Source organism: Erithacus rubecula (genome assembly GCF_903797595.1).
Source record: "Erithacus rubecula genome assembly, chromosome: Z".
NCBI lineage: Eukaryota > Metazoa > Chordata > Aves > Passeriformes > Muscicapidae > Erithacus > Erithacus rubecula.
In genome coordinates this window covers 30,224,342-30,240,086 of record NC_136661.1, presented here as the reverse complement: position 1 = coordinate 30,240,086, position 15,745 = coordinate 30,224,342, and the positions used below count along the sequence as shown (strand labels likewise).

Sequence of the window (15,745 nt, the reverse complement as noted above, 5' to 3'; positions counted from 1 at the left end):
TTTTGGGCAGCCCATATCTGTGAAAGGGGAACCATGATAACAACAAAAAATGCAGATCTAAAATGTAGACACAGGATTTAATTTTAACTGTTCATGAAAAGAAGCAGCAAGCTGGAATATCTTCACTGGTGGCCTTTCATTGTTTATTGTCTCAATACCTTGAATTACATTCGGGAGCCATATGCATTGAAGAATATTTTGTAGACTCTGAGCCCAAACAACTATGGTTTTACTGTTCTTGAGCTCTTGGTTTATCTTCCTCCTTTACCCAGGTCCAAAGCCTTTCTCTCTCCCTGCCAGCAATCCTCTTCTTGTTGCTGTTCACTCTTGTGGCTATTATTTATTACCATTTGATATTTATTATCATAGAAGGCTGAAATTGTAGTTCAGAGAATGCTTTACCAAGAGTAATTTGTTCCCAGCAAGACCTTTTAGCTACACAGTAACATGAAAGCATCAAAATGGCAGGAGAACATTATAAAAATAAACTGCCATGGTGCTAAAATAAGACTTAATTGATTGAGAATTGCACTGAGCCTGACAATCTGAACCATTTATTATTATTTTTCTTTCAAGCTTCAGCTACATGTGATTTAGAGTGACTGAATTATAGTTCCCACATACCTTCCTACCCACAGAGCGTGCAAGAAAACCCACGCACAAATTTCTCAGCTCCAGAGGAGCTGCTGGATACACCTGGAAGAAAATAAAAAAGCTGATTGAAAGTGATATTTAAATAAAGGTGATGCTGATGGGAAAGTTCTGGAAAAAAAAAAACCCAAAACCAACCTTATTCTAGTTGAATGCCATGCTGTGCTTCCCTCTCCTCATCCTCACTTTTCTGGGGATGTCTCTCCCTGTCAAAGACATTTCCTTAATATCTCTATGCAGAGCACTGGATCCTGTAGGCTGCATGATGTTAGATGTTAATATTGGTTGTGGATAAACTACCATTCTGTCTTCCTCATTTTAGGTTCTTAGAGAAAAAAAAACCACCTCCAATTAACTGCACTTGGCTATTTAAAATAATACCTGTTGTAGGGTTTCCAGCAAGAGGTCAACATGACCACCAAAGACTGTGGATAAAAATGGAACATTTTCTGATTCATGGATGTACTGGTGGTCCTGTTATAGAAAGAAATATGTGGAATACAGCACTGGAAGTAGTTGGAATATAGCTAAGGTCAGTGGGGTCATCATAAGTCATGGAATCACAATTTTGGTTGTAAAAGTCCTTAAAGACCATCTTGTTCCAACCAACCTGCCATCAGCAGGGACACCCTCTGCTATCCCAGGCTGAGTTTAAGATCTCACTGTAAGTCTTTACTGGAGTCATAACCCCAGACAATTCACTCGCAGCCAAGAGCCAAACAAGGATTTAACTCCTAACGTCCTGAGACTAGGAAGATGCTTAAATACATTTTTGGCTGTGGCCCTCCATCTCCCTGCCCATGCCAGCTGTTACTGCCTGTAACAGTGCTGTAAAAGCCCAAGCTGCTGGCAGAGGTCAGGGGTGATCCAGACCCTGCCTGTGGTTGGAGTTTATCCATCTGGCTGGCTGGCACTGCCCTTGAGACTCTCAAACTTGTTTGGCAGCAAAATGGATCATTATTGTCTTGGTTTTGTACTTGTTTGCAAGCTGAGCCGTTTCCATGCTACCAAACACAACTTCCAAATTGCAATTCCTGCTGTCTGCCAAAGGGGCTAATAAATCCCACTCTCACCTTTCCTTCTTGCCTGGGTAAATTACAAATGCCCATGGCAGGAGCTGACTCAGCTGATGCCTGGCTGCAGTATCTGACTGTTCCAGGAATGGTCTTTATTTGTTACCCTAACATAGGAAAGCACGACCCAGGGATTCATGGCAGATCACAGATCCAAAGGAAGGAATTTGAAAAGGCCACCAGTTTTATTAATAGCTATCTCTGTGGCCATTTTCAGGTCAGACCAGAGACTGTGCAGGGCTTAAAAGCTGAATCTGCACTGGCCCAGGAGGGGGAGAAATATGTGTCTGGGCACAGTTCTCTAAGGGTAGAGGGTGTTTGTCTTCCAGGTTCATGAAGAATTGGGATTTTTGAAAACCACAGAAGCCAGAAGGATTTTTTTTAATTAATGATTTTTGTCATGGACTGAACTAAACATGGACTAGCGTGTATTATTTTAAAAATAATTATGTGTCTGAATACATACTGACTTTGGCTAGAACAGTAACTCAGGTGAACAGTTAGACTAGTGGTTAGTAATGTGTGTAGCCAGCATTTTAATTAGTGCTGTTGGAAGTCATAATGAGAAATGGCTCAAAACCTGAATGTCTGGGCTGCTTGAAAGGTCATGGGGACCGATACTGATGGTAAATTCAAGAGGAACATACTTCATTCCTTTGAATACAAAATCACTGCAGAACTGAGATAAAAAGTTACTCTTGTAACTTTTCTTAAATAATTTTCTATAATAGATCTATTTTACACCTTGATTATAAGAGCAGTGTAAAAATTTGAAGGTTTTAATTTGCTGATAGATCAGAGGAAAAAATTCCTTTTCACTTTTACATCCATTCTGATTAATGCCACTCACTGACAGAGCAAAATATATTCCAAAATCTGATATGCTCTCTCTGTGAATTAATCTGACTTTATTATGTATATGTCTGCCATATTATGCATTTTTTAAAATATCTGAGATTAACATTTTCACTTTTGCTGTAAAAATATATGGTTGAAATAGTGAAATAATTATTAATTGTGGTTTTCATCATTAGATAATGTGTGATCCTTATTCTGGATACAGGAAATATTAGTGCATTGTGGTGTTGCCATTGGAATATTTTAATCCAAAAGAAATACCAATCCTTCAACACCCATTAAAGTGAGTGCCACTAATCCCAGCACTCTCCAGGCTTTCACTGGGAAGCTTTGAAGGTGGTTTTGCTGAACTGGGTGGGAGTTATGACTTGTTTGGAATAGAGGCAGGATCACGTTTCTTCTCTGAGAGCAACTGCTGGGCATGGAAACTCTTTGACCCCTCTGTGGCTCTGCCAACATCTCAGTCCCCTTGATTTGTTGCTAAACCCAGGGTTCCCATGCAGTGCTCCAAAATCAAACTAATGTTTATTACTGATGATTCCTGTAAATGAATTTGAGTCCTGGTTCTTTTTCTCTGCAGAGTCTGGGCTTCCACTGCTCTCAGTTACTTACAGGGCTGTGAGCCTGAACAGGAACCATAACAATCACACTTAACTTCCTGTGTTTTTTAGGAATGTAGAGATGTCACTGGGAAAGCAGACACATCCCCAGCACTGAGTATTGCATTTTGCTATACATGTGAGCAGGCTCTGCTGTAAGGAACTGTCAATAGTAAATGTACAGCACTGCAGCCAAGGCAGCCTCTGCAGTGCTTCCTGCCAGAAGACCTTATTCCTTTGAGGAAGGCATCATTCCTTTTCCAACAGAGATTATGTCAGCAGGGTAAAAAAAAAGGGATTTTATGCACTGGGTCATTTTTTCCTGCATATGGAGCCCTATGTGACCCATAATTGGAAGAAAATTGGTTATGATTAAAGAGATGATGTAATGTATATCCAGTGTACAGACCATATGTTATGTTCAGGACATGTCCTCTAATTCAGCTGTCTCCACAGGCAGGAGCCTGGTGCCAAATTAGACACTGTCATCTCCACGTGGCTGAACCCAACTCTGAAGCAAATAAATGTTTACATCTTAGCTGAATCCTCTCAGCTTCCTTCATTTTCTCAGTTTAAGACATATGGGTTTGTGGTAGTGATGGGGGACTAGACATTGTGTTAAGCACTCGATTATGCTAATAAATTCATGTTTTATAACTGCAAAAGAATTAATATTGATAAGCATATGTTTATGAGTTTCGTATTCAGCAGAACCTTCCAGCCATGTACCTATGTGCCAGCTCTTTGCAAAATCAGGGATCTAGCAGTTTACACAACTATTGTAGAAACTGTAAATAGACATGATTTAATTTTAATTTAGGGGGGGAAATGAGGTGTAAAAATGTTCTGCTCAAACTGTTTACAGATCATAGTATTCTGCAATTCTGGCTGTGCAGTTCTTTGGTCTGATAAACAGCCATGAAGATGAGAGTGGCTGAGCAGGCAGGAGGAGAAAAAAAATACTGAAGGGGAATATGAAGCATATCTTGTTTTACCCTGAACCTGTATAATTCTGTGAGTTTAGCATGTTCAATTATGTGTTCTGTGATTTAAACAACCAAGACACAGATCTGCTGCTCCAGACACCAAATACCCTTGCTTTCAGCTGAAATTAGAATGCATGATCAGTCAAACACTGATTCAAATGACAGATTCAGAGAAAGATACTTAAAAAATTCCCAATCAGACCTGCCTATCAAAAATGAATTTTTCTAGTACATTTGCATTAAATAATAAATTGCAGCTCAGTAGAAAAGGCTTTGTATGGTCCTTTCAACAGAAAGAGAAACACATGAAGTTATTCCTTCCACAACAGAAGTAGAATTTGACCCCTACCAGATTTTGACCTCTTACCAATTCATCTTTCTTTGTGCATCATGGTCTTGGTTTCTTTGTCTTTGAGATTTAATGCTAACTTCTTTTAAAAAAAAATAAATTCAGACCTGGTTCATTGAGCCTCAAGAGCAAATGATGATCTCCCATTGGAGCTCAGTGTGAGGAGCATGTTTGTGTTTGTGTTAGAGCACTCAGAGTCTCGCTGCTCAGGCTGGAGGAGTTTCTTGTGACAGATTATCTCTGGTGATATTTAGCAAGCAGCTCACATGCAACAAATAAAGGCCAGACACGTGTAAGACTGACTGCTTCTGGCAGCTTCATATTAAGATCCACTTTGCCAGATTTGCTTTAGACTTTGAAATCTGCTCCAAGAACGGATGCAGGAATACCCATTCTGAGCTTGATTCTATTGTGCTGGAAATGTTATAAAAGCAGGTGGATGCAGCATTTGGGCACATGGGTTAATGTGGACCTGTCAGTGTTGGGGGAATGGCTGGGATCAATGATCTTAGAGGGCTTTTCCAATCCTTCTCAGACTCTGGAGGGGATCTGTTGTTGTCTGCTGCTTGTTTAAGTGCAGGGTGTAAAATTATTTTTTAAAATACTTTTTTTTTTTTTTTTCTCTCTGCAGTAGCCTGTAGTTTACAAGTCAAACTCTCAAAGGGCCCTGGGAATGAGTGCTGACACTGCTTTTTCAGCACTTCTGCTGCACTCTAAGAGGGTTTCACTCACAATAAATATTGCAGGCAACCTTGAGCATCCTGTGAAATTATGTCAATATACAAATTTCTCTATACTTGCTCAGAACCAGTCTGCTTCCAGTTCTGCAGTGTTGTTGTATTGGGCTGAGGAGAGCAAACAGATTCCTTTTTTGTGTGACGTCAGGAATGATGCCTGTGCAAGCTCTGGCACAGAAAACATTTCCTATGTTTTGTAGATACCTTTGTAGTTTGTTTTTTGGGTCTGCAGCTCTCCAGCTCATGGGTCTCTCAGGTGCTGTATCTTCTGGCCAGTCCTGATATAGCTGAGAATGATGAGAAGACACAGAAAATCAAAGACTGATGGAATACATGGACTGTTTGCTGCAGCTCAGTCTCACCACCACCCCAGGAGAAAAAGCTTCTGCTAGGCACAGGAATTTTGTGCATTTCTGCACAGATCTCAAGAAAAAAAATCCCTTTGAATGGAGGGCAGTAAAAGTAGGAAAGCTGAAAGTATTTTCACCAAAACCTAGGTGATATAAGAATCTGCAAAATCAGTGTCACACCTACAGAAGATCATAGGAAGCTGAATTCTACTCTCTGGTACTTTACTGTTATTGTAAAATGACTCTCAGAGCAACTGAGGCAAATTTCTCTGAGTTTTCAAAGCTATCAGTAGAAATCAAACAGTTCAAATCATTAAGTAAATTTTCCTTCACGTCGGAACTTACTGATCTTGACTAAGCTCCTGCATAAAATCTGCCTGTGTAGTATCTGGTGGGGTCTCAGCCTGGGAATTTTGCTGGCCATATAGCTTTTCCTTTTCCTGAGAGGATTTATGGCTAGGTCCATCTAAATGGTACAGTTCCTATATAGAAACAGTCTCATATGATGCAAGCTTACATGAACTGATGGTTTAAAGAAACATATTTGGCCCCAGGGCTGATGGCTTTGACAATAGGGAATCAAATTGCTTTTAGTGTTTAACTTGCAGTCCTCTAGTATGTGTATTATTATGTGAATTATTGTGTGTATTATTCCCAGTGCAGTGCATCCGACTGAATTATTTTTCTAACCTAAATATTGCTTTTCTTTCCTTGTTTCTGGAAGAACAAAATGGTAGAAGAGTGTTTCCAAGGAAGTATCAGTATGTCCTTGCCCCCTACCTCTACTTCTCCCTGGATAATCTTTGATCTGACCCAAGGGGTCCCCACTCTATTTATGTGCAAGGTGATAATGGAAGCATTTAGCAGGGTTCAGAAATAGAGGTGTGGGAGCTGTGAGAGGCACTGAGGCAGGACATATCAGGGGCTGGATCCCTACACCTCCTCTGCAAAGTCTAAAGTCTACTCTCCAGCCTGCAGGAGTTCAGGGTGACCAGCTTCATGCCTTAAACACCTGTGTGACTTTTGTTGCTTAAAATTAGGTAAGGAAAAGCCTGCTTTAGCCATTGTCTGTCTTGCCTAAATTGCTGTAGGTCATGCTGAGGACTAACCCTGTCTTCAAGGATTATGTTGAAAGGGTTGCTCAAAGTTAACTTTGGCCCTTCTTCACATGGAGTACCAGTTACAGCTGAAACAAAGTCCATGAACATTCCCTGTTTGCTGCCCCACAGAGCTGGGCTGCTGGTGCCCTAGAGCAATTTGCATACACTGATTTAACTGTTGGAAAATCTATTCTCTCACAAAAATCTTCCTATTTTCTTAGACAAAGGATTTTTTCCCCCTCATTTTGTTGTCAAAATCCTTTCCCCATCTGTTATTGGGGCAAAACAACCTCCTAGTCTGGATGTTTCATTCATGGATAAAGCTTTCATTAGAACTTCTTGGAGGGTTGGGGCAGATTTTTCTCACAGTGAAATGAGCAACAAAACTCCCCGTGAGCTGAATTCAGTCTCTCCTAAAAATGGGGAGGTTTTTAGAGGAGTTACGATGGCTGTGGGCAAGGTCTTGTTGCTCTGCCCTTTCAAAAGAGAACTGTGTATAGCAGAGGAACAATCAGAATATTTGTCTCTTTAAATGAATGGTTCTTAGAGCCTGCACTGAGAGGCAGGCTCCCTCTCTGCGGCTGTGAGGCTACTCAGAGCCTCCAATAAATCAGCATGCAGGCACTGAGAGCTCTGTCCTTGAAGGGATGCACAGTGACCTTGCTTGTGCTTACTCTGGAGGAATAGGGGAAACAGAGGAGCCCAAAGAGTGAGTGGTGTGTGGCTGAAGGCTCTGCATTCTGCATGCAAATGCCACAGCACCGGAGCCACGGCACAGACGGCACGCTGCTGCACAGAATGCAGTTTTCCTGCTAGCCTGGCCAGACTGCTGCTGCTGCTGCTGCTCTGTTTCTTTTCTTTTTTTTCTTTTTCTTTCTCTCTCTCTCTCTCTCTTTTTTTTTTTTTTTAATTTTCTTGTCTTTTTTTTTCCCCTGCAGGGTTCTGAATGAAATCCTCATGATTGTTGCATGCTTGTTCAATAATAGCACGCCCCAGTCACGTCTCCTTGCGAGCACATTTGGTCGGAATCACTGAGCAGAAGCAGAGAAGAGCTGACGACTATGTGCTTCCAACGCAGGTTGCCGGAGCCCCGTGTTTGCCATTGGCTGCAGTTTTCTGGTTTGTGTGCAGCTTCCCCCATCTGGAATATGAAAATGGGATTGAAGTAGATAATTGCTAGCAGCGGGTTTTCAAGAGAGGCTTAGAGGGAACAGAATGCCTCTCACACAGCACAGGCTGCCTGCGCTGAGAGAGCTCTGAGAGATGATTTTAGATGTTACCCACGTCTGAATCTCCTGGAAACTTTACCATGGAAGCAAGCCATTGCGCACAGTCCTGGAGCTAACATCCAAAAGGGGCAAGGAAGGGGCAGCAGGGCCAAACAATGGGATACCTTGTCCTTGGATTGCTCACAGAAAAGCCAGCAGGCATTCCCCTCCGCCCCCCAGCAAAAAGGGCATGAAGGTGGCGATGAACTGAATTTTACCCAGTGAAGCTTCAGTGGCTTTTAAGAAGGATGGGGTACACTGACCCTTCGTCAAGCCGGGATCTGCTGGGGAACAGAACTTTGTTCTTCATCTTCATCTGCGCCTTTGCTGTGGTCACCTTGCTGCAGCAGATCCTCTACGGGAGAAACTATCTCAAGAGGTAAGGGGGGATCAGAGGGAATAGGAAAAGTTGTCAGCTCAGACTGAGGGGAGATGGAGCTCCAGGCAGACCTTTATAGCAGTTCAAACCACTTCTCAGTGTTTTGCTGACGATAACAATATCTTGTCCGTCTGGGAAGGTGCATCCAGCATGTGTAATGTTTGTTAGATTATGAATGCAGGAGAAGGTTAGGCAGAATATAATGTTTTGTGAGTTTCCTGGATTTTGTTTTAGTCCTCAGCTGTGTCAAAAATACAGATTTGTGTTCAACTTAAACAGACTCATTTGTCAGAGTATTTGCCCCTGATCAGACCCTGCCTTACAAGGCTTCCCACTCTGTTTAAGTTCAGGTTTAAATGGCTCAAGAGGTTGGATTGAGGTAGCACGTTCGTTGCTGAAACTTCAGTGTCTTTGGAAACAAACATGCAGATGCAGTTCCTAAAATCAATATTAGTGTTCCAGATAACCGAGAGAGCACTTTATTTTTGCACTGCTGTGTTCTTATGAATTGCTGCTGAGACTGCTTCACTGTAGAGCACATCAGTCTTTGATCTGAAAATGCTCTTTTCACAGCAAGCACCGATGGGGCTCTATAAATGTTTAACCTTGACCCATGCAGAGTTTATTTTGCTTAAATCTAGTTTGAGAAGTTACAGCTTGCACGATTTTATGAAGACGAATGTTTCCCTTACATGCTTTGAGGTAAGTGTTTCAGTCATGTAGGCAGCTGCTGTGGAATTTTTTACTGGAATTAAGCTGCATTCTGCCAGGAGAGATCAATGGTTTGGTTCTTGCCTTGCTTGCAACTTATGTAGTTGTTTGACTTGTGCCAAGAACAAGCAAAATCCTGGCAAATCAGCAAACGTTTCTCTCTGGGAGGGAAAAGCAAGCATGATATTAATATGTTTGGACAGGGGTGTTGTTTATCCACAGAGCAATTTGTGTGCCTTAAGTAGCACAAGGCCTTGTCTGGGGGACTCTGATTTTTGGGCACCTCAGCTCCAGAAAAATGTGACTTCCTCAGCTGGAAGAAGCAAGAATGAGCAGAAGTGTAAAAAATATGGGGGGTTTTGGCTTGGAGAAAATTGAGGGGAGAAAGGATAAATGAAATAGCCAAATCAAATCTTGGAATAACCAATAAATACATCTCTCTCCCTCACAAAGTGATAAAATGTTGAAGCACAAAAGATTTGGATTTAATCATGATGGGGAACTTTTAAAGAAAGTAGTTACCTGCAGAGGTATAAAATCTGGGGGCTTCAGGAACCTGGCAGGTAGACAAGGGTAGGTCTAAGCTTTCTCAGTGTTAAGAATATGACTTTATGGCCAGGTCGAGATCTCATCTTGCCTTATTTTCTCAGTTTTTCCCATTCGTCCTGGAGGCCTGGCAGCCCTACCAATCCTTGCTTTTCCAAAATGACTGCAACAGGATTAGAGAGAGGAAAAATAAATCCCTAGTACAAACTGAAATGAAAAATTGGCAGAGTAAAGATAAAATGATGAGAAGATGAAACCAGAAATTCTTCTACTGAGTGATTTCTGTGGCTTACCTCTGTCCTGCCTCTTGCCCTGGGAGCCTCTCCTGTCATCATCAGGGAATGGAAAAAGGCTGATGTCCAATTCCCAGGATTTCAAGGAGAAAGTCTGGTTCTGAGCCCTCTGCCATCAAAGTGTAGGGACATGAGCATATATTTTGTCATTTGGACTGGAAAACACAGGGGATTTTGTTGGGGTTTTTTTTTTATTTTCTTTTTTTTTAGCTTCAACTTGCAATGATTTGTTTATTTTCCCTTTTTTCCCTTTTTCCTCCTTTTTAAATTTTTTTTTTTTAATTTTTTTTATTAATCACGTGAAAATAGTCTCATAGAGGGCTCCTCTAACTTAGTACAGGGAAAAAAAGAAATCACCTCAGCTCCTTTCTGCTGGGATTTGGCAGTTCTCATTTTCAATGAAATAAAAATGAAGGACGTGGCTGTAAATTTTTGGTGGCAGAAAAGTGATTCAAGCAGTGCCCTGCGTTGGTACCACAACATTATTTACAAAGGTACTTTTGTTTTTCCAGCTTTCCTTTCCCTCCCTCACTCTTAATGCCCTGCAGTACCTTCTGGTGAGCATTCCAGGGCAGTCTGATTGCCAGAGAGCTTCGTGCAGGGGCAGCTGTAACCTTTAATTAATCTTGCATTTCACAAATCTCCGGTGTTAAGCCCCCTGCTAGAAGCTGATTCCGGCTGCAAGGCTCCTTGGACGTGTTATAACTTGTACCTGGTGGTTTTGGAGAGGCTCCTTGGAGAGGGGAAGTGGGATATTTATAGGTCTGGTGCCCCTTGCCAAGCTGGAGCTTGGGGATGCTGCCTGAACCCACAGCCATTTACTCAGATTCCACATGCTGCTTGTTTGGGATGCTTTTGCCTGCATCGCCACACCTGCAGCAACAGTGAGCCCCATGGCCTCTTCCCAAAGCAGCAGGAAGAAATTCCCCTGTGTATTTGGAGAAACTTGAAAATTGCCCTAAAGTACTCTTTCAGTAAATGTATAGTGCTTTTAAGTCTAAATATAACACTGGGGTAGCTCTTTTCTCTGCAAGAAGATGGTGGAAATGGGTAAAGGCCAGCAAGGCAGGGAAGTGTGACCTCAAACAAGCAGCTGGGGCACAGTGTAGGTGACAGCATAGACTCAGGACTGATCCCAAAGAACAGAGTGGGGAAAATGTACCCTTTTCTGGGAGAAAGATAGAAAAGCTTGCTGATTTGATGGCCATGAAATCCCACTTGAGGCTGTCCATGGAGGCTCAGGGTCCTGCACTTGCCCACAGCCATGTCCCCAGAGCATCTGTGAGGGTGGCAGGATTGTGGACAGGAAAGGATGCTCCAGGAAATAAACTGTGCTCAGTGAAATTTGATAAGAGGCCAAGGGGCCCAGCCTCTGATCAAAATTCTCTCTTTCCCCTTACAGGATGTTAGTGGACTCCTGGCATTGCTGGAAGAAGGGGACAATGCAGAGATTGAATTTCTAGGCATTCACACATTTTCTCCTCACCATGTAATGTTCTCCACTCCTCCCTTTGCCATTTTTTACAGTGTCATCAGAAAGCAGAATCCTGTCCAGCTTTTTCTTTTTGGCCCTTTTTCAGTTTTCTCCCAAGTGGGATGGATGTGGGTGCTCTCACCAAGGCCAATGCTTTATCCCTGTAGTTACAGCTGAAGTCCTAACAGGAGAGTCAAACTGCAAGCTGGAGAAATGACATGGGCAAACTCTGATTTCTGTAGCTTCTGATCCCCAGTAAAAAGGATGATGAAATGAGATATAATTAAGGGACTTTAATACCAATCTCTGGGGTAATTATTTTTATTTTAGGATTAATGTGATGATTAAAAATCCACTGCATTGATCTGCTAAAGTAGGTTAAACGCTGTGGACTTCTGCTTAAATCCAGAGCTGCTGCTTGCTTTTGTATTGACTCATCTTCCCAATGCTCTCCTTTCAGCTGAATTTTCTTTTGAATCAGATGCTCAGCTGAGGGCTGGCCTTTTTTTGTCAGCTCTTGTTTGGCCAGTAGGGAATAATCCTGGATTACATCAGGAAACTGCCACTACAGTAAAAAAATGTTGAAATCTGTCTTCATCTCCCAACCTGTAGCATGGAAGAGATCAATAGGACAGTCCTTCCCTTTGGCAAGGAAAAAATATCAGAGCAATACTTTGCTGTATACCAATATACTGATGGCAGGAAATTCACTAAATTCTGGGTGTTTTCACAGACTGAATTCGGCACAGGGAGAGTGTCAGCTGAAGAAAAGAATCTGCACCTTTAAAACTTCTTTTTTTCAGCTGAGTAAGGAGAACACATTTCCAAAACTATTAAAGACTCTAAACAAATATTACCCCAGGGCCTGCCAGAGGGTAAATAAAAGATCTCAAAGAATCACACTGCAAGAGTCAGCAAACCTTCCCATACAAGTAGCCTGCACTATTTGAATGTTTTGTATCTTCTAAATGAGAATAAAACATCATCATGTATGTGTGCCCTCTTACTAGTATCAGAATCTCATTACTTGAAGTAAACCCACCATCTTTTAATATCTTAGGCAGCTTTTATTCAACCATTGCAAATCAATTCCCAGACATCCCTACTTCTTACCATAAAAGATTATTTGTGATCACTTTCTGCACTGCATGGACTAAGGGAATAAACCCAGAGAAAATAAACCTGAACTGCACATTTGAGAGATTTTTTAGTCTGTATCCTAAAATCATGTCATTCTTACAGCAGGGACAGCAGGAATTGCAATGGGGACATAGAGGCTACATGTGGCCCAAGTTGTATTTTGTTCTAAATTGGAATTTTTATACTAATTACAGCCAGCTCAGGTCAGCTGAGAGCTCCTGCCCCATCCCTGGCACATGCTCCTCTGGCCAGCTAATAACACCCTGTGAAAGTATTAACTATAACCTAAGACCATCTATTCCTGTGTTAAAGCTCTCCTTCCATTTAAATTTCTGAAGGTCACCAAGTGAGTCATCTCTCTCTGGTCACACAGCTCTGTGCTTCCAGTTCTAACCAGAGGGAATTACAACCCCACAGAAATTACATGTATCCTGTGAGTCATACAGATGAATCCCTGACAAAGTGCTGGGCACATCTTGGGTTTGGGAGGTTTTTTTCAGAGAAGAAACTTCAGAACAAAGCAAAGTCTCCAAGCAATTTAGAACACCAAAAAAAAAAAAAAAAAAAAAGTGTGTTTACAGAATATGGACATCACTTTAGAGTAGCCAGATCTAGTCGAGCACAGCTGGAGAAGCTGAGACTCCAGCCATGCTGTTCCTGCTACAGGACATTCCCAAGAATATTTCATGGGGTGCAGGCATCCCTGTTGGCAATGGGATGGAGAGGGCAGAACCAGCAGGGGGCTGATAGATTAATTCAGCTGTCTCCAAAATTGTGGGTTCACAGAATCCCTGAATGGTTTGGTTGGAAGGGACCTTAAAGCTTATTCAGTCTCACCCCCTTCCATGGGCAGGAACATCTCACATCATCCCAGATTGCTCCAATTCCCATCCAGCCTGGCCCTGGACAATGCCAGGGATCCAGGGGCAGCCTCAGCTGCTCTGGGCACCCTGTGACACCACTGTCACAGGGAAAAATTTCTCCTAACATCTACCCTAAACTTACCCTTTGCCAATTTGAGGCCATTGCTCCTTGTCCTGTCCAGGTCCTTGCAATAGTTTCTCTCCATCTTTCTTACTGGCTCCCTTCATGTGCTGAAGGGCCACAGTTAAGTCACCCCAAAGCTTCTCTTTTTCAGGCTGAACAATCTCAATTCTCTCAGCCTCTTCTCACAGCAGAGCTGCTCCATCCTTCTGATCCTGCTGGTGGCTTCCTCTGGACTGGCTCCAACATGCTGAGGCTGGATGCAGTCACTCCATCCCACTGCTCATCCCATTCCCTTTCTCACTGCTGCTGTTGGTTGCTTTATGCAATTTTCCTGAATCCAAAAATCTTTCCTTCTTCTACTTAAAGGTTTGGGGATTTTTTATTTTAATTTTGCTTTTAAAGGAGAGCATCAAGTGGCTGAAGCTTTAGCACTAGAGTGTGAGGAAATGTTATTTCCTCTCTTGTGCTCCCTGGCAGTGCTCCCCATGGCCCTAATGCAGAAAACCAGCAGGGTTTATATCCCTGCTCACTTTGTGCTGCATTTCTAGCACTGTTTTGTTTCACCTCTGCTGTTGAGATGGCAAAACCACCCGCTGGTCTGGTCAGTGAATTGCCAGTCCTTCTCCACTCTTGAGATGACAGTAAATTAAAGCAATAAGCACCCATTATTTCAGTGTTTTACATGTGCAAATTGCATTATCCCATGAGTGCCACTCCCTGGTGTGTTGCACCATGGTCCTTCCTGACCTCAGTCCATGAGAGATGTGTCATTACAGAGTGATCTTTGGACACTTGCCCCTTTTGTTGTGGCTGTGGCCACCCAGTAGTTCCTAGCCCAATGTCCACAAGCCCACTCTATGGTTGCTTTGAATCATGTTAGGCTGTAGGAGCTCTTCAGCAACTTTTTGCCCTGAGTAGAGAATTATAGGTGTCCTGCTTACCAGCCAAGAAATGGTCATTGTCATTACTGATTAATACAGAGGCAATTAAATCCTGATTTTAATTCATGTAGTATTCAGCAGCAACTTCCTTCAGTCTAACTTTGTTGTATGAAGATCTAGGCCTGCTTCTGTCTGTGCAAACAATTCTTCTTTTGTATTTGACTGAATATCTGGGTTCAAACCTCATTTTACATAGATCTGTTTCCTCAATATGACAATATGAATAGCTAAGTTTCACCAATGTCCAGCATTCAACACCTTTTCATCCAATGTGACTTAACTGCTGTGACATTTCTTTTACAGAAGAACTACCATCGACTTGTTTTATGATGTTTTGAAAAGAATTACCTGCTTGGCCTCTGTGTGTGTGGGCAGATACAAAGTTCAGGCTTGCCTCCATTTGTAAAAAGCCAAGCCCAGAGCCTTGTGTTCCCATTTTGGGCTGTATTCCACCCAGGTTCCTCACAGCCCCAGCTGTGATGGATCACACCCTTGACCACTGACCTCTGTGGCCAGTGTTGATGACCTGGTAACTTGGTCTTTCACTTTTGACTCAGTTGGAGTTTCCTGATCATTCTTACACTTGCTGGATTTGGTTCAGCCATAATTACTGTGCAAAGCTTTGTATTTTCTTACTTCCACTGTGCTTCATTCTTACCCTTGATTGCTTTTTCATTTCATTTCTCAATTTTTAATTCAAGTGTATTCATTGCTCAGCAGCCCATGTCTCCCTCAGGCAAATTGTGGACTTAACCTCTCATTTCTTTGAGGCATGCTTGCCCTCTGTTGCTTGTATCCATTTTGCTTTTCCATCAGCCCTGCAGATAGTCACTGTCCTTCCACGTCCTCTTTATCTAGTTGGGTTTATGCTTTAGTTCTCAGGGTGAAAGCCTTAAAAGCAGCCTCTGTCACTGTTTTGGCATTTTCTATCAGAACAAATACAGCAAAATCTGGGCTTTTGACAGTCCTGGCTGAACATCTTAGGCTGTAAATATTTTGGAGTGGTTGTATAAGTGGCGGGAGAAGATGATGCCATCCACTTCTGTGATGGAGAGAGGGAATATTTGCTGCTCCTGTGCCTGACACTGGGTGCACACTCATTATCTCTGAATTCATTTTTCTCATTGTCTTCAGCATGAGCCCTCAGGGCAGTGTAGGGACACTTGACCTGATGCTGAATATATTAGTACTGGAAACTCGAGATGCAGTGCAATTATTTGAGTCGGATCTCTTGTGGTGTGGTGAGATTTGGAACCTGCACTGCATCAGGCATCCACCATCTCAAATGTCAAAATTGGCTGGT

At 42.3% G+C, this 15,745-nt stretch overlaps 1 protein-coding gene across 3 annotated transcripts in view; it reads left to right on the top strand.

The window, feature by feature from the left end:
- Positions 1 to 15,745, top strand: part of ST8SIA5 (ST8 alpha-N-acetyl-neuraminide alpha-2,8-sialyltransferase 5) — a 63,241-nt gene that overhangs the window by 14,410 nt on the left and 33,086 nt on the right. For 2 of the 3 annotated variants that reach the window (XM_079330793.1, XM_079330791.1), the window contains exons 1-2: positions 7,296 to 7,412; positions 7,642 to 8,350. In XM_079330793.1, coding sequence (XP_079186919.1) covers positions 8,220 to 8,350 — 131 coding nt within the window. In that variant the 5' untranslated portion in view covers positions 7,296 to 7,412; positions 7,642 to 8,219. Of the gene's footprint in view, positions 1 to 7,295; positions 7,413 to 7,641; positions 8,351 to 15,745 lie in introns of those variants that run through there. The other variant, XM_079330792.1, reaches the window with a different exon arrangement.